At 39.7% G+C, this 23,807-nt stretch overlaps 1 protein-coding gene and 1 pseudogene across 2 annotated transcripts in view; one reads left to right on the top strand and one right to left on the bottom strand.

The window, feature by feature from the left end:
• ILRUN (inflammation and lipid regulator with UBA-like and NBR1-like domains) overlaps nt 1-23,807 on the top strand; it is a 123,817-nt gene that overhangs the window by 78,824 nt on the left and 21,186 nt on the right. The window contains exon 4 of one of the 2 annotated variants that reach the window (XM_032648342.1): nt 19,669-19,772. In XM_032648342.1, coding sequence (XP_032504233.1) covers nt 19,669-19,772 — 104 coding nt within the window. Of the gene's footprint in view, nt 1-19,668; nt 19,998-23,807 lie in introns of both variants that reach the window. The other variant, XM_032648341.1, reaches the window with a different exon arrangement.
• On the bottom strand, nt 7,703-7,873 carry LOC116761908 (annotated as a pseudogene).

The following is a 23,807-nucleotide window of genomic DNA, read 5'->3' as shown; positions in this document are numbered from 1 at the left end:
TGCACTGGGAGTGTGGAGTCTTAACCACTGGACCACCAGGGAAGTCCCTATTTTTCTTATTCTTAATTGATCTAATATAACAATTTGTTCAAAATAATAACAGCAACAGTGTAATCAATTATGTATGCTTGTGTTCAATTATATGTGTTTGTGTGTATAAACCATTTACATACATATATATATATACATATGTGTATACATACATATATATACGTGTGTGTGTGTGTGTGTGTGTGTATGAATAAGTGAAATGAATGACAGCAGTGATACAAGGGACAGGAGGGAGCGATTAGGAGTATTTTGCTATTATATGATACCTGCACTATCCATGAAGTGGGTAGTGTCATTTATGATTTCACTTGCATTAGTTGTTAATGTACATTGCAAACTGACAACCTCATTAAAAGAAAAAAAACTAATTGTTATACTAAGAAAGGAGAGAAAATGGAATCATGTAAAATGCTCAATTAAAACCTAAAAGGCAGAAAAAGAGTAGAAGAGAAAAATCAGAACAAAGAACAAGAGCAATAAATAGAAAACAGTAACAAATATGGTAGATATTAATCCCGCTATATCAGTAACCACTTTTAAACCTCAGTAGTCTAAATGTACAAATGAAAGAGATTGTCAGAATGGATCACAAAACAAGACCCAACTCTACATTGTTTTCAAGAAAATTCTAATATAAATGTACATATACATTAAGAATAAAGGGATGGAGAAAGATGTACTGTGCTAACACTAATCCAAAGAAAGCAGAAGTAGCTATATTCAGTCAGAGCAGACTTCAGACCAAAGAAATTATCAGGGATAAAGAGGGATAGTATATAATGATAAAGGGGTTAGTACTCCAGGAAGACATAAGAATTCTTAATGTATATGTGCCTAACAACAGGATATCAAACTCTGTGAGGCAAAACTGATAGAACTGAAAGGAGAAATAGACGAAGTCTCCACTATTTTAGTTGGAGACTTCAACACTTCGTTACCAGAAATGGACAGACCCAGCAGGCAGAAAACCATAAGGACATAGTTGAGCTCAACAACACCATCATTATGCTGGATATAATTGACATCTGCAGACTACTTCATCCAACAGCAGCAAATTCTTCTGAAGCTCCCATGAAACTTTTCACCAAGGTAAACCAGATTCTGGGCCATAAAACACCTTAACAAACTTAAAAGAATAGAAGTTATACAATGTATACTCTTACACCACAATGGAATTAAACTAGAAGGCAACAACAGAAAGATAGTGGAAGAATCCCCACACTTCTGAATAACATATGGATCAAAGAAGAAATCTCAAGAGAAATCTAAAAATACTTTGAACTAAATGCAAATGAGAATAACACCTATCAAAATTGTGAAATGCAGCTAAAGCAGTTCTCAGAGGGGAATTTATAGCATTGAATACATATGTTAGAAAAAAAGAAAAACCTAAAATCTATAATATAAGCTTCTACTTTAGGAAACTAGAAAAATAAGAACAAATTAAATCAGAAGAAAAATATAGAGTAGAGCAGAAGGCAGTGAAATTGCAAATAGAAAATCAATAGAGAAAACCAATAAAACCTAAAACTGGTGTTTGGAAAAGGTTGATTTAAGTCAGTAACCTCTGGCCAGGCTAAGAAAAAAAGGTAGAAGATACAAATTACTAAAATCAGAAATGAAAGAGAGAACATCACTACAGATCCCATGCACATTCAACGGATAATAAGGAATATTATGAGCAAGTCATGTTGGTAACAAACAGATGTAATGCCCATAAATTTGATAACTTAGGTGTAATGGACCAATTTCTTGAAAGGTGCAATCTGCCAGAGCTCACCCAAGAAGAAATAATCTGTATAGGCCATATCTATTAAAGAAATTAAACCAACAATTAATAACCTTACAAAACAGAAAGTGCCAGGCTCAGATGAGTTCACTGGTGAATTCTACCAGACATTTAAGGAAGAAATTTTGCCACTACTCTGGAATCTCTTCCAGAAGAGTGAAGCAGAAAGAATACTTTCTGACTCATTCTGTGAGGCCAGCATTACCCTAATGCCAAAACCAGACAGACAGTACAAGGAAAGAAAAATCATAGACCATTATCTCTCATGAACATAGATGCAAAAGTCATCAACAAAATATTAGCAAATCAAATCCAGCAATGTGTAAGAAGAATAACATATGCTATGACCAAATGAGATTTATCCCAGACATGCAAGGCTGGTTCAGCATTCAAAAATCAATTAATATAGCCCATTATATGAACAGGCTAAGAAGAAAAGTCACATGTTCTTATCAATAGATACAGAAAAACCATTTGTTAAAATCCAACACCTATTTGTGATTAAACTCTCAGGAAACTAGGAAGAAAGGAGGGGATCGCTCTTTACTTGATAAAGACTATTTACAAAAAATCTTTAGCTAATATCATACTTAATGATGAGAAATTAGAAGTTTTCTGCTCAGATCAGAAGTGAGGCAAAGGAAAGTCCACTGCTTTTCAACATCGTACTGGAAGTCCTAGCTAGTGTAATAAGACAATTAAAGCGAAATAAAAAATCTTCAGATTGGGAAGGAGGAAATAAAACCATCTTTTTTTTGCAGATGGCAAAATTTGAAAGAATCAACAACAAAATATCCTGGAACTAATAAGCAACTATAACAAGGTTGCAGGATACAAGATTGATTTATAAAAATTAAACACTTTCCTATAAACCAGCATGAACATGTTCAATTTGAAATTAAAAACACATTACCATTTATGTTTTTATCCCCCCAAAATAAAGTACTTAAGTGTAAAGCTATCCAAGTGTGAACTAGATCTATATGAGGAAAACAACAAAATTCTGATGAAAAGAATCTGAGAAGAACTAAGTAAGTGAAGAGATATTTCATGTTCATGGATAGGAAGACTCAGTGTTTTCAAGATATTAGTTCTTCCCAGCTTGATGTGCAGATTGAACACAGTCCCAATCAAAATCCCAGCAAGTTATTGTGTGGAAATCAACAAACTGATTCTAAATTATATACAGAAAGGCAAAAGACCCAGAGTAGCCAATTCAGCAATGGAGAAGAACAGAGTTGGAGAACGGACACTCTGACTTCAAGACTTCCTATAAAGTAACCAAGATATTGTGGTAATGGTAAAAGAATAAACAGATAGATAATTGGAACAGAAGAGAGAGCCCAGAAATGGGCTGACACAAATATAGTCAACTGATCTTTGACAGAGGAACAAAGACAATACACTGGAGAAAAGGTATTCTTTTCAACAAATGGTGCCAGATCAAATAGACATCTACATGTAAAAAAATGAATCTGCACACAGGTCTTACATCCTTCACAAATATTAACTCAAAATGGATTATAAATCTAAACATAAAATGCAAAACTGTAAAACTCCTAGAAGATAACATAGGCAGAAACCTGATGATCTTGGGTACGACCATGACTTTTTGGTTGTGCCTCACAGCTCATCAAACCGGAGCCCTCAGCAGTGAAAGCATGGAGTCTTAACCATCGGACTGCCAGGGAATTTCCCATGACTTTTTTTTTTTAATTGAAGTATAGTTGATTTACAATATTGTGTTTCAGGTGTGCAGCAGAGTGAATTGATTATAGGCAATGACTTTTTAAATGCAACACCAAAGGGGCATGATCTAAAGAAAGAATTGATAAGCTGGAGTTCATTAAAATTAAAAACTTAAGTGCTCTGTGAAAGACAGTGTCAAGAGAATGAGAAGACAGGCCACAGACTGGGAGAAAACATTTGTAAAAGACACATCTGATAAAGGACTATTATCCAAAATACACAGAAAGCTCTTAAAACTCAATAATAAGAAAACAAACTACTCAAAAAACAAGCAAAAAAGAGTTGAACTGACATCTCACCGAAGAAGATATACAGGTGCAAATAAGCATATAAAAAGATGTTCAACATTATGTCATTAGAGAGTTGCAAATTAAAATAAGTTACCACTACCTACCTGTTAGAATGGCTAAAATCTGGAACACTGTCAACGCCAAATGCTGGCAAGGATGTGGAGCAACGGCAACTCATTTATTGCTGGTGAGAATGCAAAGTGGTACAGTCACTTCGTTAGGCAGTTTGGCAGTTTCCTACAAAACTAAAATATTCTTACCATATTTATAGCAGTTACATTCATAATTGCCAAAACTTGGAAGCAATCAAAACATCCTTCAGTAGATGAATGGGTAAATAAACTTCGGTACATCTAGATAGTGGAATACTATCCAGCATGTAAAAGAAATGAGCTTTCACTTCATGAAAAGATACAGAACACCTTTAAGTGCATATTTCTATGTGAAAGAAACCAATCTGAAAAGGCTACATACTGTATGTAGCCAACTATATAACATTTTAGAAAAGGCAGAACTGTGGAAATAGTGGTTGCCAGGGGCTGGGGGAGGGAGGGATGAATAGGCAGAGCACAGAGGATTTTTAGGGCAGTGAAACTATTCTGTGATACTACAGTGGTGGAAACATGTCATTATACATTTATTAAAACCCATAGAATGTGCAACACAAGAGTGAACTCTGACATAAACTATGGACTTCGGGTGATAATGATGTGTCTGTGTAGATTCATCAGTTGTAACAAATACACCACTTTTATGTAGGATATTGATAGTAAAGGAGATTTTATGTATGTGGAGGCAGAGTATATTATCTTCTCAGTTTTGCTGTGAACCTACATCTTCTAAAAATAAAGTCTTAAAAATAATGAAGTCTATTAAAACTTATTTTCAGTAATAAAAAATAGTAAACATTAGGAAATAATAACTTTCTAGGTCAAATGGTGTCTGAAGGGGCTTTCCCAGATATGCAGTATTTTAACTAAAAAGATTCAGATTGGTGACAAGGTATCACATTTCCAGATTGCAGTAAATAAGCATAAACTCTGGTTGATCATGACTAATGCAGTTTGGCATGAGTTGAGGGTTCTGTGTGCAAAAGAGTGGGAGGTAGATTGAAGGTGATGGTACTCTGAAGCATATTTACACCCACAGGTCATCTGGAATAGAGATGAGTAGCAGAGTGTCATGGCCCAGACTAAAAGGCCCAATGCATTGTACCTCTGCTGTGAGAGGGTGGCGAGGGCGGCTCCCTTTGTAGGACTGGGAAGTCCCAATGGCTATGAGTGAGTCCCAAGACCCACTGTGTGTGGATGCTGCTACTTCAGTCTAGGGATGAGTAGTCATTCGTTCCCTCAAAGCTCTGTGCCCAGATTCAAGCCAGGAAAATTTTGGGCCTGTTAATAAGTGCCTGCAATGGAAATGAAGAGGAAGGGATACTTAGGAAGATTGGGTAGGACCAAAGAGATGAAGAAAGTGAAAAATGAAAGGAGAATGAAGAAACATTTAACAAGTTCTGCTTTGTCTCTGTCTGACTCTGACTTGTCAGTGAATGTGACGTCTGTAATGTAGTTCTCTTAGGAGAGAATGTTGAGGGGAAGGGGTATCTATTTTCTTTGTATCGCTAGTTCTCACATTGGTCCAGCTAGGATGATGATGTTGACTGGGAACAGTTTCCCTGAACCCAGAAACAAAGCCCATCCTCTTTTAGGAGGAGGGGGAAGGGAGAGTTGATGTAGTACATTATCAGAGATCTCACCAAGGTTAACTAATTACCATCAGTAATGCTGTTTTACCCTTTTTGTCCATGATTATGTCAAAGATAGCGTTTGAGTTTTTTAAAAAAGACGGGGCTATGTCTTGTTATTAGGCTTTTTAGTATTCAGAACATACATAGTACCTCTGCAGAAAGATATCAGAGTCTTAAGTTAAACCTTACCTTAAAGCACATGTACCAAGAAGAACAGACCTCTTTCTCTCTTTTTTTAATGGAACTACTTAAGGTTGAATTAAGTAAATCAGTTGCTAGTCTAAAATTTGACTTTCTGGTTCTTGAACTAATTACTTGGAAGTACTTCTTCTGTTCAAATATTCTATTTTAAGTTACCCTTTGGTAAAAATACTACAGATATGAAGAAGCACCAAGTGTGTCACAATCTGATTGGTTGAGAAATGCAGTAGAAGTAGTGAAGGAATGAGAATTCCAGCCATTTTTCTCCCTATTTGCATGTAAAATGAACAATAAATGTTAAGCCCTTTTATCCAATGTTACATTTAAGTGCTTTTCAAAGTAAATGCAAAACGATTGTTAAAATGCCAGTTTTAATCTGTATATTTTTTTCCAGTTACATACGTTTGGCTCTTAATGTGCTATAGTTTTGATTCCCTGTGTTACCCTTAAAACATAATTATACTTTGAGATTTAAATTAGCAATTTAAGTTGCTTAAATGTACTTTCATGCTATATCTTCTGCAATTGTGCTATCATCCACTCAGTTATACTTTATTAGTAGGCTATAAAATTTCAAATTATTAAGATGTTAGTATTTCCATCTTTTCTGCCAGGAATAGTTGTCTCCATAAGTACCCTTTCTTTCCTGGTTGGTGGAACATTCAAAACTGACCAGGGGTAGGGGGAAAAAAAGTGCTGCCTGATGTTATAGATAAGTACTAGTCCAGGAGTTAATAGATCTGACCTCTGGTTTTGAGTCTGCCACATAATAGTGAGTGACCTTGAGCAACTAATTTAAAGTTACTGGGCCTCAGGGTTTTGTTTGAATTGTGGTGAAATACACATAACAATTTACCATCTTAACCATTTTTAAGTATACAGTTCAGTGGCATTAAGCTCGTTCACATTGTTATACAGCCATCATCACCATCTATCTCCAGAACTCTTGCAAAACTGAAACTCTGTACCTATTAAATAATAACTCCTCTTCTCCCTCTCCCTCCAGCCCCTGACAGCCACCATTCTACTTCCTGTCTCTGAATTTGACTATCTGGGTACCTCATATAAGTGGTATCACACAGTTTTTGTCCTTTTGTGACTGGCTTTTATATCAGTTCATGTTAAAGGTTCATCCAAGTTGTAACATGGCTGAGAATTTTCTAACTTTACAAGGCTGAATAATCCATTGTATGTATATCCCACAGTTTTAAAATCATTTATCTATCAATGTACACTTCGATTGCTTCTACCTTTTGGTATTATGAATAATGCTGTTATGAAAATGGGTATACAAATATCTCTTTGAAACTCTGCTTTTAGTGCTTTTGGGTATATACCTAGAAATGGTATTGCTGGACCATATGGCAATTCTATTTTTAATTTTTTAAGGAAATGCCATACTGGTTTCCATAGTGGCTGTACCATTTTACCCTCCCACCAATGTGCAAGGGTTCCAGTTTCTCCACATCTTGCACAGACTTGTTATTTCCTGTTTTTTTGACAGTAGCCATCCTAATGAGTGTGAGGTAGTATCTCATTATGGTTTTGATTTGTAGTTCCCTAATGATGAATGATATCGAGCATCTTTACCTGTGCTTTTAGGTCCTTCAGTTTGTTCACGTCCTTTGCCCATTTTTCCCTCCAGCTTGAATACTTTTATATAACTGAGGGAAAATAAGCCACATATTTTGAAGATGAATCCGTTGAGAAGATAACAGTAAATTTTTAAAAGGAGATTTCTGTAGTCAGTTGACTATTCCATTCACATTAAAACTCTCAAAATTGAAAAGGGTTTTTGTTTTTGTTTTAATGTACAAAGAGCTAGCATTGTTTCTGTGGTAAGGTAGATGTCCTGGATGACCCATTCAAGAAGTTGGCTTAGTCCAACTTAATGAAGCCCATCTCCTTCGTGTACTGTTGGAAACACTGGTGGTACACATTGAGGCTGTACTTTTGGATCGTACTGTGCAGTTTTGAGCAGATGCAGCAAGAGCAAGAACCCTGGCCTGATTTTCTTGGATGGTTCCATTAGAGCTGCTGGTGACCCATCTTGCTTTCTCATATGCAGCGAGGCAAAAGGCCCTTCGCCCATTTTCAAATCAGGTTATTAGTTTTATTTTGTAGGAGTTCTTTATATATTTTGGATATTTGCCCATTATCAGATATTGATTTGTAAATATTTTCTCCATTCGGTGTTTACCTTTGCACTCTGTTGATTGTGTCCTTTGATGCACAAAAGTTTTAATTTTGATGTAGTCCAGTTTCTTTTTTCTTTGGTTGCCTGTGCTTTTGGAGTCAAATCCAAGAAATCACTTCCAAATCCAGTGTCATGAAGCTTTCCTTCTGTTTTCTTCTCAGAGGTTTAGTTCGTACGTTTAGATCTTTGATCCATTTTGAGTTAATTTTTGTATATGGTGTAAGGTAGGGATCCAAATTCATTCTTTTGCATGTGGATATCCAGTTTTCTCAACACCCTTTGTTGAAAAGACTTCCCTTCCCCATTGAATGCTCTTAGTATTCTTGTCAAAAATCATTTGACCATAAATGTGAGGGTTTATTTTTGAGCTCTCCATTCTATTCCGTGGTCTATATGTCTGTCTTTCTGCCAGTACCACACTATTTTGATACTGTAGTTTTGTAGTAAGTTTTGAAATCAAGAAGTGTGAGACCTCTAACTTTGTACTTCTTTTTCAAAATTATTTGGCTCTTAGTGATGCTGAGATCAATCAAAGTGTTCAAGTGGTGACAGTCTGATCCCTCCAAAGCTCCTCCCCATCAACCAACCTTTTGTCTAATGGTTTTGTTCATTGATTATTGCCTGAATCATTCCAATTAGGGATTACAAAGTGGCAATTTTTTCCCACATATATTAGCTAGAGTAGTTTTGGGCGGAGGAAACATTTATTTATCAACAATGACTTATTTTCCTGAAATTCAGTTTTACAGATAAGGCTAGATTAAATGCTTAATTCTTTACCTTTAATTGCCAGTTCTTTAGAGTAAGGGTTTGGTGCTTTATTTACTTTCAGTGAAACTAGTGAATGAAGAGGAGGATCAAATATTATATTCCCTTTTTACAGGTATCATAAACTCTTAGATTTTATATAGGAAACCTGTTTTACTGTCATTGGTAGAGTCCTCCAGCGACAGTTAGACATAGGCAATCATCAGACATTACTCTTAGCATTGAATCTAACTTCCAACAGTGCAACACAGTAAACATTTTTTAATGTCACACTGCTAAGTATTTCTGCATAAATAATTTTCTTTTTTTAAAAATAATTTTCTATTGAGCACCTATTCTGTGTCAGTCACCATCCTAGGAAAATTATTATTATTATTATTATTTTTTTTTTGCAGTATGCTGGCCTCTCACTGTTGTGGCCTCTCCCGTTGCGGAGCACAGGCTCCGGACGCGCAGGCTCAGCGGCCATGGCTCACAGGCCCAGCCGCTCTGCGGTATGTGAGATCCTCCCGGACCGGGGCACAAACTCCTGTCCCCTGCATTGGCAGGCGGACTCTCAACCACTGCGCCACCAGGGAAGCCCGGAAATTTATTTTTAATCTCCAGTTCTTAACTCTTGTCCCCCTTTGACCTAGCGTGTTGGTTTTTTTGTTTTTTGTTTTCTTGAGTATGTAGAACATTTCTATGATCCTAAGTCTCAATTTAGGAATGGTGTATTTAGAAAGGTCTCCCTCCCGTTCTGTCCCCTTCAGATAGTGCCTTCCTCCTCCTATAAGTGCTCATTTTTATTTATTCATTTATAGATTATCCATTCAGTGTTGCATTTTGTTTTGTTTTGCAGACACCAGCAAATGTATATAAATGTGTCCTTTTTCTTACAAAGAAGTGTCATAACTATAGATATTGATCTGCATCTTACTTTTTTTCACTTCATAATTATATTCTAGAGATCACTGTAGAAATATTCATTCGTTTTTATGGCTGTGGCGTATCCCCTCAGGTAGATATGTCTTCATTTTTCTAGCTTAGTCCCCACTGATGGACATTTGAGTTATTTTAAACTTCTTCCAATATAAAATTAAAAAATCCTTTGGAGAGGAGCTTCCCTGGTGGCGCAGTGGTTGAGAGTACGCCTGCCGTTGCAGGGGACGCGGGTTCATGCCCCTGTCCGGGAAGATCCCACATGCTGCGGGGCGGCTGGGCCCATGAGCCATGGCCGCTGAGCCTGCACGCCCGGAGCCTGTGCTCCGCAACAGGAGAGGCCACAACAGTGAGAGGCCCGCGTACTGCAAAAAAAAAAAAAAAAAAAAAATTCCTTTGGAGATGTAATGTTGGCACACATTATTGTTTTACATGCCTTGAAACAATAACTATAGATTGGATTGATTAAAAAATTTTTCTTGCTTTTACATATAATGTAATATTATTAATTTTCCTCCTCCAGCTTCTTCCCCATTTCTCTGCTCTCTTTCAGAAGTCCTTCAAACATTTAGTATCAGTAATGGCTATCTCCACCTCCTGTTTCCTAGTCTCACGAATTTTTTCCATTCAGGCTTCTGTCCCTACCATTCCACTAAAACTGCTGCTCTTTTCAAAATCACCAGTGACCTGCATGATACTACATCCAGTGCCTTGTTCTCAGTGTTCAACTAACTTGATTTATTAGCTGGATTGGACCCACTTAATAACTCTGTTTTCCTTGAAACACTTTTGTCATTAGACTTCTAGAATACTATATACTCCTGGTTTTTCTTTATTCTTGGGGCTGCTCCTTCTCTTTCTTTTTTTGACCTCCTTATCATTGAATTCACTCCTTTTCCTTATATTATCAGCTGGTGGGGAGGGCAGTTGTACAGGAAGGGAAGACTGGTAGGAAGGGGTGGAGTCTCTGCTTCTAGGAGTTGAGGCTGGGAGGGGGAAGGGAGGAAGGCGTCTGGGTTCAGAGATCACCTGAAACAAGCCTGTAGTCTGACAAAACCAGATAGACATACGTGGTGAGGGAAGACACTCCAGGTGACCTGTGGGATGCCGTGCAGTAAGAGGGAGGAGGGAAGCAGCTTCTGTAAGGTTGGGTTCCTGCTGAAGGATTCTGAGGAGGCTCTAGGGAAGTGGGATCAATTTTGGATTGGCTGCTGTTTCTGAGGCAGGACTAGAAGTGAGGATTAGTTAGGGCTTGGGTGCTATCGTGGGTGGCAGTTGGGTATCCTTAGTAATAGATGGCTGTAACAAAGCTGGTCTGGGGGCGTCGTTGGTAAGAAAGCAGTAGCCACTCAGAGTGGGTCATTATAGCATTTTACAGCTGCTGTATGACCTTGGGGGAAATAGTGTTTCCTATTTTCTTTGTACCTGCCTTTATCTCTGTCTGTCCTCCCAGCCCGATTAATGGCAATTTGGGTTTTTTTCCCCATTCTGAGCTGATTTCATCTTTTGTCTCAGACATGTTTTCACTCTTTGTTTCATGGCACTGATCTTACTGGGTTTGGGAAGTAGGGATCCTTATTTCCTCAGACCTGAAGTAAATAACTAAGTGATTCAATGATCGCGATTACCTGCCCTCCCACCCCCGCCACACATACAAGTTAAGGCAAAAGCTCATGTTTTGTTTTTTTTTGTAATTTTTATTTTTGTCTGCATTGGGTCTTCATTGCGGTGCGGGTGCTTCTCTTGTTGCAGAGCGCGGGCTCTCACTGCGCGGGCTCAGTAGTTGTGACTCGCGGGCTCTAGAGCACAGGCTCAGTAGTTGTGGTGCAAGGGCTTAGTTGCTCCGCGGCGTGTGGGATCTTCCTGGACCAGGGATTGAACCCATGACCCCTGCATTGGCAGGCAGATTCTTAACCACTGTGCCACCAGGGAAGTCCCTCATGATTATTAAATAGGGCATGATTTGAAAAAATTGTGAAGAGGAATAGTCTCTTTTTTGTTGCCATTTCTGCTTTTCTTTCTGAGCCCCTCTTCCTATTCTGGGCACTGGGGACTCCTTACTGTCTTGTCTTATCCAGGCTTCCAGTGCTCTTTCCTGGGCTTCTCTTTATCTTCTCCCCTTTGTGAACTTGTGCCCGTTGGTTGATCTGATAATGGAGTTAATGTAGCTTACTATGTTCCTTTAGGGGGCATTTGCATTTTAAAATGAAATTCCTGAGAATAATATGAAACTAAGGAATAAGCCTTTAATGCACACTGTGGCAAGATGGGGTGGGGAGTGAGAATGGGTAGGGAAGCAGAGCTGAGTAGAGACAGCCCTTCAACAGTCACTCTGCAGTAGAAGGGGCCTGGGCCCCAGAAAACAGGAGTTGTCCTCTGAGGAGCTAATGAACTGGAGTCTGGCTGTCCCATCTTCCCCCGTAGATGCTGAGGTAGGTGTTGTGTTCATAGAGAGTGAAAGTATCTGAGTGCCTGGGCAGGTGTCATGAGAGCCAGGCATGTGTTGAGTAAACAGTGTAGAAAAACAGACTGGAAGTTGAGACTGGAAAGAGGCAGACACAAAAAAGATACTCATAATGTTGACCTTTGCGCTACTTACTGTCAGGGCATGTTTCAGGCCACTAGTTTACCAGTGCTCAGACTCTCTCCTTTCAAGCCTCTCTCACTGAAGCCAAGCAGCACATATCCAGCCTTCCTACTCTAGAAATGAAATGTGAGCCCGTAGCTTGTAGCCCAGCAGCTGACTAGAGCCTGTTTACCTCTACAGACCCAAGTTGTTTCTTAATTCTCAGGGGAAATGTGGGGTTCCTGTTGTGCTATGAAGATGAGTTGAGCTTTAGGAAGGATTTGAATTTGCAACCTCCAAATCTAGAAGTGGCCTCCCCGGTTATCTTGTAGGTACATGCAGGCTAAAGCTAGCCTGTGTCTCCTGGTGCTCTTACAGCTCTTAGGGACGAGCCCAAGGTAGTTGCTCTAGAGATCAGAAAGAAGCCTGTAAGATTTCAGTCCTAACCACAGTTGGAATTACTTTGAGGTGTCCTTGTAAACTGGATTTTTGAAGGTGGTGCTTTACCGACTCCCCTACCTTTCCCCTTCGGAAACCCAGACCAAGTGGAACCTATTAATGTGGCAGTTTATTGCTTGCTTTTTGTGGCTTCCATTTGCATATTCTGTGCGCCAGAGGCAGGCTCTGGAACTGGTCAGGCAGCTTCAGCCGAACATCCATGTCAAGATGGTTCATTTGTGCAGTCATTGCTGTTCCCCCTGTTTGAAGACTGTTAATGTCTTTATGGCACTGCTGAGAAGGGGTTGCACTGGAAGGGCAAGATCTCCCTGCAGATGGGAATGACTTGTGTGTCCAGTTGATGATGTGGTCTTTTTGAGGCCTCTGAAGAATTGAGTGCGTGACAGCCCCTCCTGCCTGCCCTGCTACAACCTTGTTCTACCCCCTGCTAGATCAAAGCACTCTCCTTTATAGTCACTTCACTACAGAGAGAATTGTTTGTGTTGGCTGTGTTACAACTTTAACTCTTAGTGTTTGAAAGTATACTTTTTTAATGCTATACTAATTTCTTTTAGTAAACTTTACTTTGGAACAATTTTAGATTTACAGTAAAGTTTCAGAGGTGATACAGAGTTCCCATATACCCAGTTTCCCCCATTGTTAGCATCTTACATAATCATGGCACACTTGCTAGAATGAAGACATCAGCATTTGTACATTACTATGAACTCAACTGCAAACTTTATTTAGATTTCATCAGTTTTTCCACTCAGGAATCTTCTGTTCCAGAAACCAGTCTAGGGTCCCATATTGTACTTAGTTGTCATGTCTCCCAGTCTCCTCTGGTCTGTGACAATTTCTCAGTCTTTTCTGTGTTTTTCACGAACCCTGATAGTTTTGAGGAATACTGGCAAGTATCCTTTATATAAAGTATCCTTTATAACAGCGGACCTCAACCTTTTTGGCACCAGAGACCAGTTTTGTGGAAGACAATTTTTCCACGGATGGGGGTGGCTGTGGTTTTGGGATGATTCAAGCACATTACATTTATTGTGCACTTTATTTCTGTTATTATTACATTGTAATATGTAATGAAATAATTATACAACTCACCATAATGCAGAATCAGTGGGAGCCCTGAGCTCGTTTTCACTTGCCACTCACTGATGGAGTTTTGATATGAGTCTGCAAGCAGTTGATTTATTATGGTCTGTGTGCAGTCAGACCTCTCTGCTAATGATAGTCTGTATTTGCAGCCGCTCCCCAGCACTAGCATCACCGCCTCAGCTCCCCCTCAGATCATCAGGCATTAGATTCTCATAAGGAGCAGGCAACCTCGATCCCTCGCATGCGCGGTTCACAGTAGGGTTCGCGCCCCTCTGAGAATCTAATGCCACCGCTGACCTGACAGGAGGCGGAGCTCAGGCGGTAATGCGAGCGATGGGGAGCGGCTGTAAACACAGATGAAGCTTTGGTTGCTCACCTGCCATTCACCTCCTGCTGTGCAGCCCAGTTCCTAATAGGCCATGGACAAGTACCAGTCTGTGGCCTGGGGGTTGGGGACCCCTGCTTTATAATGTCCCCCAGTCTGAGCTTATCTGATGTTTTCCACATGGTTAGACTGATGTTATGGGTTTGGGGAAGAATGCTGTGATGGTGAAGTGGCCTGTGGGGGTGGAGGGTACTTGATATTTGCATAACATCACTGGTGATATTAACCTTGGTCACTAGGTTGAGTAGTTTGCCAGTTTCTCCACTGTAAAGTTACACCTTTTCTCTTTCCCTACTCTATCACTAAGATAGAGTGGGTTGGAGGGTGTGTAGAATTTTGTTATTTTTAAAAATATTTATGCCCTGCCGGGTCTTGCAACATGCGAGCTTTTTTTCGTTGCAGCATGTAAACTCTTAGTCTCAGCATGCATGTGGGATCTAGTTGCCCGACCAGGGATTGAACCCGGGCCCCCTGCATTGGGAGCGCAGAGTGTTACCCACTGAACCACCAGGGAAGTCCCTGGGGGGTGTATAGAATTAAGCTCCACCTCTTGGAAGGGAGAGTATCTTTATATATTATTTGGAATTCTTTGTAAGGAAGTTTGTCACTTCTCCTTCATTTATTTATATAACTATGGACTCATAGTTAATAAATATACTCATGTATATTTATTTTATAGTTGGAGTTACAGTCCAGTGCTACATTATTTATTTTGTTGCCCAGATTGTTCCAGCTCCAGAGGGAGCTCTTTAAGGTGGCTCCTGTATCCCTGTAACCTGCCCCTATCCTTTTGTGTTTTGACCACTTCCTTACTTTCTGGTACAACAAGATGTTCCAGGCTTTTCTTATATTTTCCATGCCCCAGCCCTAGAATCAGCCATTTCTCCAAGAAGCCCTTGTTCTTTTTATTGGAGAGTAGTATTTAGAAACTTCTGAGCACTAGGTATGTTCATTGCTAGCGGGGTATCATTACTTCTAGGCCATCTTATCAGATAGGGCTAGATAGTATATGTATACATACTAACCTTTGTATACAGACATATCTATAATTGTTTCTATGTTTCGTTTATATTGATGTCTCTGGCTTTAATCCAGTACCACAGGGTTTATTTTAGAATTCCGTCTTTGCTTGCTTTCCTGTAATATCCTTCTTTGATAATGAAAAACCTTGCTTCCACCATCCATTTACTTATTTGTTCAGCCCAGTATACCTGTACCCTTACTGTACATATATTGTAACCTGTATTCCCACAAGAAACAAATTTACCAGTTCTAATATTGTACTGTTTTTAACAATTCTATTTTAGTGGACAAATCATAGGTACTTGTTTACATTTATTATGATGTGATTTGACCCATGATGCTAGCTTTTAGATATATGCAAATGTTTTTAATATTCTTACCATAATCTGAGATGTCTTTGTGTGTCAGCATGATTGATTAAGATTATGGACTTGGGCTCAAAGTAAAATATTTTCCTTTTATTCTACACTTCTCATAGTCTAAACTTAAGAAATAAAAGGTTATGTTCTCTCTTCAGTAATTTATTACACATTTCTACAAAAGGAAATGTATACTTATTATTAATAAGGTTTGTACTTATTATTAAAGGTTTTATCATATGTAAAAAGGACAAGTTGAATAAAATAATATTTACAGTACCTTCTAGCTCCAAAGTTCTGTCTCAGGTGCTTTTTAAAAATTACTTTAAGGCAAGACATTCTAAAATTGGTTTCTCCGTTGGCTTACTAAGCCCTGACTGTGTAGGCTTGGCACTTGGTTTTACTTTCTTGGCTACTTTTCTAGGACACCATTCTTGTTTCATATGTCTGTCAGTAAAGATACTAAAATGGGACTGACTTAACTATAGGTTTCGTTCCCTGGGCACTTGGCTTCCCAAATTCCTGTTGGGAAGAAACAAGTATGGGTTTAAAAAGCTATACTAAGAGCTGGAAGTTCTTGGTCATCATCATGGCCAACTTCTAACTTGAAGTCTGATCTTAGGCCCATCACTTCAACCTCCAGACCTCAGATCCTTCATCTAGAAAGTGAAGCAGTTCCATTAGATGCCCCCTAAGATTCCTTACAGCTGTGATTTTATCATCAGCAATAGTGAAATATCTGGCTGGCAGTTTTAATCTTAGTAATTAAGGTGTTTTGACAAGAATTGGAAATGGTCAACCTCTGAAATAAGCTTATTGGGCTCATCTTCATCCTTTTTATTGTTTGATTAAAAGAAACCCTCACACACTATGTGTGGGATGAACACGTTCCGAAATGTGAGGTCTATAGGTAGTACCTGGAGGGCTCAGAGAGTACCATGTAGAAGGCATGGTGTACTGTTCATAATGACCCATCACGATAGTAACTTTGGAGGATCAGAACTGGAATTTAATTATTGGTGTTTATAAATCAGTGACTTCTTAAGTGACATTCCTTTTACAGCTACTATGTAGAATCTGTGAACAGTACAGAAAAATAGCCAAGGTGAAGAGAGTGTGGTGGCTTTAAGTATGATAAGGCCCAGTGAGTTGTGTTAAAGAAGCTTTAGTTCTCAAAGCCAGGGGGGAAAATGTCATTAGTCTCGTACTGCTAACAGCCTTCAGAACAGTCTGTCCTTTCTCATAAGCATTTAGTTTCCTGAGCTAAGAGAACAAAGACTATTACCTGTAGCTGAGTATGCTAAACATACCATGTACTTACAAAAGGATTTTGGAAAACAGATGGGTGGAAGACAAAAGTAGAAATTAATGTACTGTAAGACAAGGCGTATCCGCCTGGAAGAAATGAATAGTAGAGTGAAGGAATGTTGCCTTTGGTTAGAAAGCCTAGAATAAGAGAGCACAGAATGAGTCTCCCTCAGGCTGCCTGCCATTGAATTGTTTTTTAAGGCCCATATCATATTGGTTTATGAGATTGAGCAAGTCTTCAATAAAAGTCATCTGACCCACCATTACTGGCACTGTTACAGATTTCTAAGTGAAAAGGTACTCTGCCTGTCTTTGTTTACAGTGTTAAATCAGCAGGTTGGACTTTCTTTTTTTTCTAATAAATTTTTTTATTTTTATTTTTATTTATTTTTGGCTGCGTTGGGTCTTTGTTGCTGTGCGCGGGCTTTCTCTCGTTGTGGCAAGCGGGGACTCCTCTTTGTTGCGGCGCGCGGGCTTCTCACTGCGGTGGCTTCTCTTGTTGTGGAGCGTGGGCTCTAGATGCGCAGGCTTCAGTAGTTGTGGCTTACAGGCTCTAGAGCGCAGGCTCAGTAGTTGTGGCGCACAGGGTTAGTTGCTCCATGGCGTGTAGTATCTTCCTGGACCAGGGCTTGAACCTATGTCCCCTGCCTTGGCAGGCGGATTCTTAACCACTGTGCCACCAGGGAAGCCCAGGTTGAACTTTTATGATACTAGTTTACGTAAAGATTCACATTTGCTTTAATGGTAAGTGTGTCTGGGATGTATGCCTATTCCTGTGATCCATACTAGTGTTGCTAGTGGCTTTCTTCCTCTTCACAGGAGGTAAAAAGAGTTGCTCATTATAGAAGTGAACAGTAGATGTCACTGCATCTCTACTTACTAAGGTTTTGGCTCATAGCTGTTTGGATACAACCAAGTTCTTAATACAGCTTCCAAATCACTAACCTTAAATCGAGTATTTATGGCTCTCTGACACTTAAGATCCCCTTCCTCAGCTGTAGAACCCAGATTGAAAATTGAGAACAAACACAGCCCAAGAGTTTTCCTTAGTTTCCTTCAATTTCCTTTTTAGTGTATTTGTTCTAGGCTTATATATTATACAGTAGTCCACCACTTATCTGTGGGGCATATGCTCCGAGACCCCTAGTACGGATGTTGAAACCACAGACAGTACTGAGCTCCATATATACTGTGTTTTTTCCTGTACATACCTACCTATGATAAAGCCTAATTTACCGATTAGGCACAGTAAGAGATTAACAACAATAATAATTCAGTTGAACAGTTATAACAACATACTGTAATCAAAGTTATGTGAATGTGGTCTCTCTCAAAATATCTTATTGTCCAAATTTAATGCCTTTTCCATCTTAACTAAGCACTTATCATTCACTGTGGCTCTCACTTTTGCAGTACCCGATTGTGATTGTCAGTCTGATAACTTAGATGGCTACTAAGTGACTAACGAGCAGATAGCGTATATAGCGTGGATATGATGGACAAAGGGATGATTCATATCCAGATAGGATGGAGCAGGACAGTGAGAGATTTCATCACACTACTCAGAACAGTGCGCAATGTAAAACTTATGAATTGTTTACTTCTGGCACTTTCCATTTAATATTTTTGGACCACCATTGACGTGGGTAATTGAAACCATGAAAAGTGAATCATGGGTAAAGGAGACTACTGTATTTCCAGGTAGCTAACTGATGAAGTTTTATCTGCCTCTTCCTGTCAACCTTATACCACTTGTTTAGGAGCCTGAACAATTTTTCATATTTGTTTTCAACAAGGTTCACACTTAAAAGCTTCTTGGCCTTTCTATAGCTTGCTTTTTGAAAACCTTCCATCAGGAAAGTAGATGCCACTGTTCTCTGAATTGAGGTGCTGAACATCAAATTGAAGTGCTGCTTACTTTATTCATTTCTTTTTGAACCCATGGCTTTGACAGTTGAGGAAATAACTGAATTATGACCAAAAGTCTGACGGTGCATCTTTTAAAACAAATCTCTTATGGTTTCAATGTAGATGGTAGGGTTTCCCTATCTGACAGAAAGGCAAAGTTGGTATTAAATTGGATTATTTTATCAATAGAAAGTCTCAGGCATACTAAATTTTGCTATCTTTTGAACGCATAGATGGTGAAAATAGCCAGGGTGATATCTGTTCTAATATGTCAGGATTAGTGCTGGCTTACAACTGTGTCCTGGTGTAATTAATAACTCCCCCTTTTACTCTCAGTTGTCCTAGTTTGGGCAGGTCACTCTAAATTGCCCCAAAGTGTGTGTGGGGGGGGTGTTGATAAGTTGCAGTTTTAGTAAATATAAGCATTGTTTTTGACTCAAGAATTATGCCTGCCTGAGTTTTCTGAGTTAACCATGTACAAAATAAAGCAAAAACCACAAAGAGCTTGTAATTCTGGAAAAATAGCTTTTGGGTTTCTATATATTGATCATTGTTCTCTGGAGTGATGATTTCCAAAATATGGTTATGCATCAAAATCAACTAGTAACCTTTTTACAGATAGTTTCATGGGTCTCACCACAGACGTCTGCTGAATTTGTACCAGAGTATGAATTTGACGTTACCAAAAATGTAGAACTGCATGCAATGCAAATGTACTGGATAACTTTGTCAGTAAGCTTCTAAACTAGCATGTAGAGAAACATTTCATCTTATGGTTTGGGTGGTGTTTGGGGTTCTCTGTGGTGGCTGCTTTGAGCCTTGAGGGTATGCCTGGCATTGACATGAATTGCCTTTTTGTTTCAGATGTCATCTGGGTCATTCTCAGTGTGGAGGTGGGTGGACTTTTAGGAGTAACGCAGCAGCTGTCATCTTTTGAAACGGAGTTCAACACACAGCCACATCGCAAGGTAGAAGGAAACTTCAACCCGTTTGCCTCTCCCCAAAAGAACCGACAATCAGATGAAAACAACTTAAAAGACCCTGGGGGTTCCGAGTTCGACTCGATCAGCAAAAACACATGGGCTCCTGCTCCTGACCAAACCGAGCAAGATGAGAATAGACTCTCACAGAACTCTGTAAATCTGTCCCCCAGCAGTCACGCAAACAACTTATCAGTAGTGACTTACAGTAAGGTAGGTGCCCTCGGAGAAGAGGAGAAGGGGTAGGTGGTGGGCCTTGGGATTTGTGATACTCCTTCATGGCAAACCTAGAAGCCTAGAATGTTCTTTAAGACTGCTTAGCTCTCCTGCCAATGCAACAGCACAAAAACCTACCCCTTCTCCCCTCCCCCCTCCCCCATCTCCATGTCCTGTGGATGTTACTCCATCCACATTTATAATTTACTGCTGTCTCTCTGCTCTGGTTTGGGTGCTGAAAGAACAGAGTTCTTTACCTTTAGCTTAAAAAAAAAAGAAAGTCAAAATATCACCAGCCATTCTTCCAGTGTAAATGCATATACCAAGTGTAGAGCAACAGCACACCTTTGGAATTTGTTCCTACTGTGTTTTTTTGGTTTTGGGTGGGGTGTTTTTCCTGAGGAAATAGACCCAAAAAAAAGCTCAATTATTTATCCTAATGTTGTATCCTATCCAAATGTTGTTGGGCTTCCAGTTTATTTACCTAGTTTGCATGTCTTCTTGTTGATGTCTTTCCAGTCTCTTATGGCCCATCTACCTCCTCACCTACAACCCAGAGTGGCCCAAGTGATATTTTGACTTTTCATGTGTGAGGAATAAGTGAGAGAATTGTTTGTTAAGTTAATCATGATTTTAAATATTCTGATTGTTCTAAGACAGTCTTCTAGGTGTTTGATTTCTTGATCTGTTTCGCTATGCTTGATGATTAAACAGCACGCACCTTCCATACTCCGCCGAGTTGACTATGGTTCCTGGTTGTTGGTTTTGGTAGGTTGAATAAAGCCCTGATGCTAAGCGCTAACTGTTGTAGGTGATTTGTGTGGCAGGGCCTGTGAACATTCCTGTTCGTTCTTCTCTGATTAATAATGTGGTGTATTAGGCCCAGCCTCCCACCTATATAATCGTATAACTGTTAAGTCTTTCCTTGCTTTGTGTTGGCATTCACCCTCAAATTTTTAAAAATAATGTTTATTTGAGGGACAACTCACTCTGTTGTAAGAATGGCATTTTTCTGACCAGTGCCTTTATATGTGGTCTAGATCCAGAGGCAAATTAAGAAAAGAAACTTGGTGATATGAATTCTCTTTCTCCACAGGGACCAGTAAGAGGGACTTCATTCAACAGTAGTGCAACAGGATTGATTTATTGGTTGGATGGTCATTATAAAGGATTGTGTGGAATCATGTTAGTCATACAGGATATGAGAGAAGTAAATTGGCAAGGCAATAAATGGCTTATATTTGAGGAAAGACTTCACATCTTAATACTCCAACAAAAGATTTTCCACTAAGTTCCTATTGCTCCAGATTTCTCTTCCTTAAATTTAACCCTCCAGGGTATGACTGTTCTGGGTGGTATAGGCCCTAGGCTAAGCATGCCCTGTTAGAAGGAGAACTTTAGGGCAGTTGAGTGTAATGGGAAGATGAGAGTTGGAGGAGGCAAAGCCAGTTGCTCCAGTGCTTTCTGTAATGGAAGCCTCTTCACCCGACTGTAAACTCCCTGGCTTAGCTATCACTGTAGTCTTAGGAGAGGGCTGGTGTTCCTGGCCAGTGCACTGCGCTCGTTTTCCTGAGTTGTGAGCCTGTTAGTTGTTTTTCACTCCTTTAGGGCTTTAGGGACTGATACCTTTTAAGTCTGTCATTGCCCTGGCCCAGGGTGGGGTGGGGGTTGTCTGAATGGATTACCTACCAGCCTTAATTGAGGTCCTGCCATGCTGCTCTTTTTTGGAAGGGCTGGGCTATGGTGAGGCTATTGAGATATTTCTTGAGGTTGATGAACTCATGGTATGTTATGTAATTTTTTTCATGAACTCTGTAGAATCATTTAGAAATAGCATTTTCAAGAACCACAGAGAAAAGGTTCTCATTGGAGATGATATACAAGACTGTTGCCTATAATGCATTGAGAATATGGCACTTGGACCCCAAAGAGAAATCGGAGCCTCCTTTTCTTCTTAAGTTAAGCAGTCCTCTTAAAGCAAGTCCTCTGAAAGCATTTCTGGCTAAAGTTGAGTCAGCTCCACCTCTTAGGGCTCCTTAGAAATGGGGTAGGGTATAGTTATCAGTAAGTTATCAGTAAGTATTTATTAACACATTTATTAACACATTTCTGCACTGATGTACAGAGCAGTGTAGACTATTGAGTAAGGGAACTTGAAGAATAAAAGAAGTTATCCCTACCAACCAGCAGCTCACAGTACAGTAGGGGAGATGAAACACACATACAATTCAGTCAAGGTGAAGTATGAATTTGGTCAGTAGAGCACAGCACAGTCAAAATGTATAATTTGTGTGCATGGCTGGGGGTTAGAGTTACGGAAGGCAGAGATGAAGTAGAGGTGGAGTTGATGGAAAGGGCTTTTCAAAGAATGGACAGATTTGGAAAGACAGGAAGGATGATGGTAGGAGAACAGTTGAAGTGCTGAGGGCAGAATACTGAGTAAGGGATGTGTTGTCAGGAGATACGGGTGATGGACAGTGGGAGATACATTCAGTTGGTTGCAGTGTGTTCCTTTGGATGAAGTAATTTGATGAAAAAATTTGGGTGAAATAATTACAAATGGCTTCGAAAAGAATTGGAACTATACTTAAATGAATACCTTAAGGCAGAGATAATTCATGATTCTAAGCATTTGTGTTTGGCTTGAGAATATAGATTTATTTATTTTTAAAGGCAAGAATACTTGAGGTTCTGAAGGGCTATAAGTGGCAAGATCAGGTATATACTAGAGTTATTTTTTAACCGTTCCTATGTGCCAGGTAAGTGCCAAGTACTTTACATGTATCATCTTCATATTTTGGTAAGAAAATAAAAGCTCCGAGGGGCTAAGTAACTTACCTCAGTATCACACAGCTAGCAAGAGGCAGAGCTGGGATTCACATCCAGGCACCACGTTACTAAAGGTATTAGTAGGTGAACCTGGGCTTTCCTTAGATCTTCCTGTTGGGATGGAGGCTGTGTTGAGCGAAAGCATTAACTGAGTTGATGAGCAGTGTCATCAAGATGTGAAAGAAGCAGAGTTGAAATAAGATAAGTGGCTCTAATGTAAACTGAGGATTGCCTGTGGCGTCTTTTTTTTTTTTTGAAGAGTTCCCCTGTTTGTTGAGTCTTTAAAGTAGTGATTTCTTTTTCTGGTTGATAAAAATAAAAACTTTTTAAACTCTCAGGGTGTACCAACCATGTGGGCTTAATAATAAATAGCCCTTTTTATTTATGAGTGAGTGGAAAGGATGAGAGCCCCCTAGAGCGCTAGAGCTGGGGCAAGTGTGTTCAGTTCACACCAGGTGCCATCTTTATTGGATGGGTTGGAGGAGTACCTGATGCCCTGGTATCAGGGATCACTGAGTTGGCAATAGATTTGATTTACTCTAAAGAAATTCCCTGCCTGCCCTGAAGGCTGGGAAAGAACATGACGCTCTTGGAAGCCCATGACCACAGTTTTAGTAGGCAGATACAGTTTCCTGCTGCCTCCATAGTTACAGTTTAACTTGCTAAGGTTGGTAGGATGAAATGAAAAGATTGCTTCATGCATCTTATGTGAGGGTTGGGTGAATGCCAACATAATGGCCCATCTGTCAGTGCCAGGAACTGGACACCCCTGGAGCCCTTCCCCAGCTACCCTTGAATAACCCATAAGCTCTCCGGACCCAGTGCTCTGTGCCACAGGCAGGGGTGGTGGTGGGGAGAATGGGGGAGCTCTGGGTGGGAACGCCTGTCCTAGCTCCATCCCACAACATCCAGAGGGCCTGGGCCTTCCCTGTGTGAGAGCTGTCAGAGGGTCAGAAAGGTGAGCAAGTATATGTTGAC

Source organism: Phocoena sinus, chromosome 11, assembly GCF_008692025.1.
Source record: "Phocoena sinus isolate mPhoSin1 chromosome 11, mPhoSin1.pri, whole genome shotgun sequence".
NCBI lineage: Eukaryota > Metazoa > Chordata > Mammalia > Artiodactyla > Phocoenidae > Phocoena > Phocoena sinus.
This window is presented reverse-complemented; position numbering and strand designations above follow the sequence as displayed.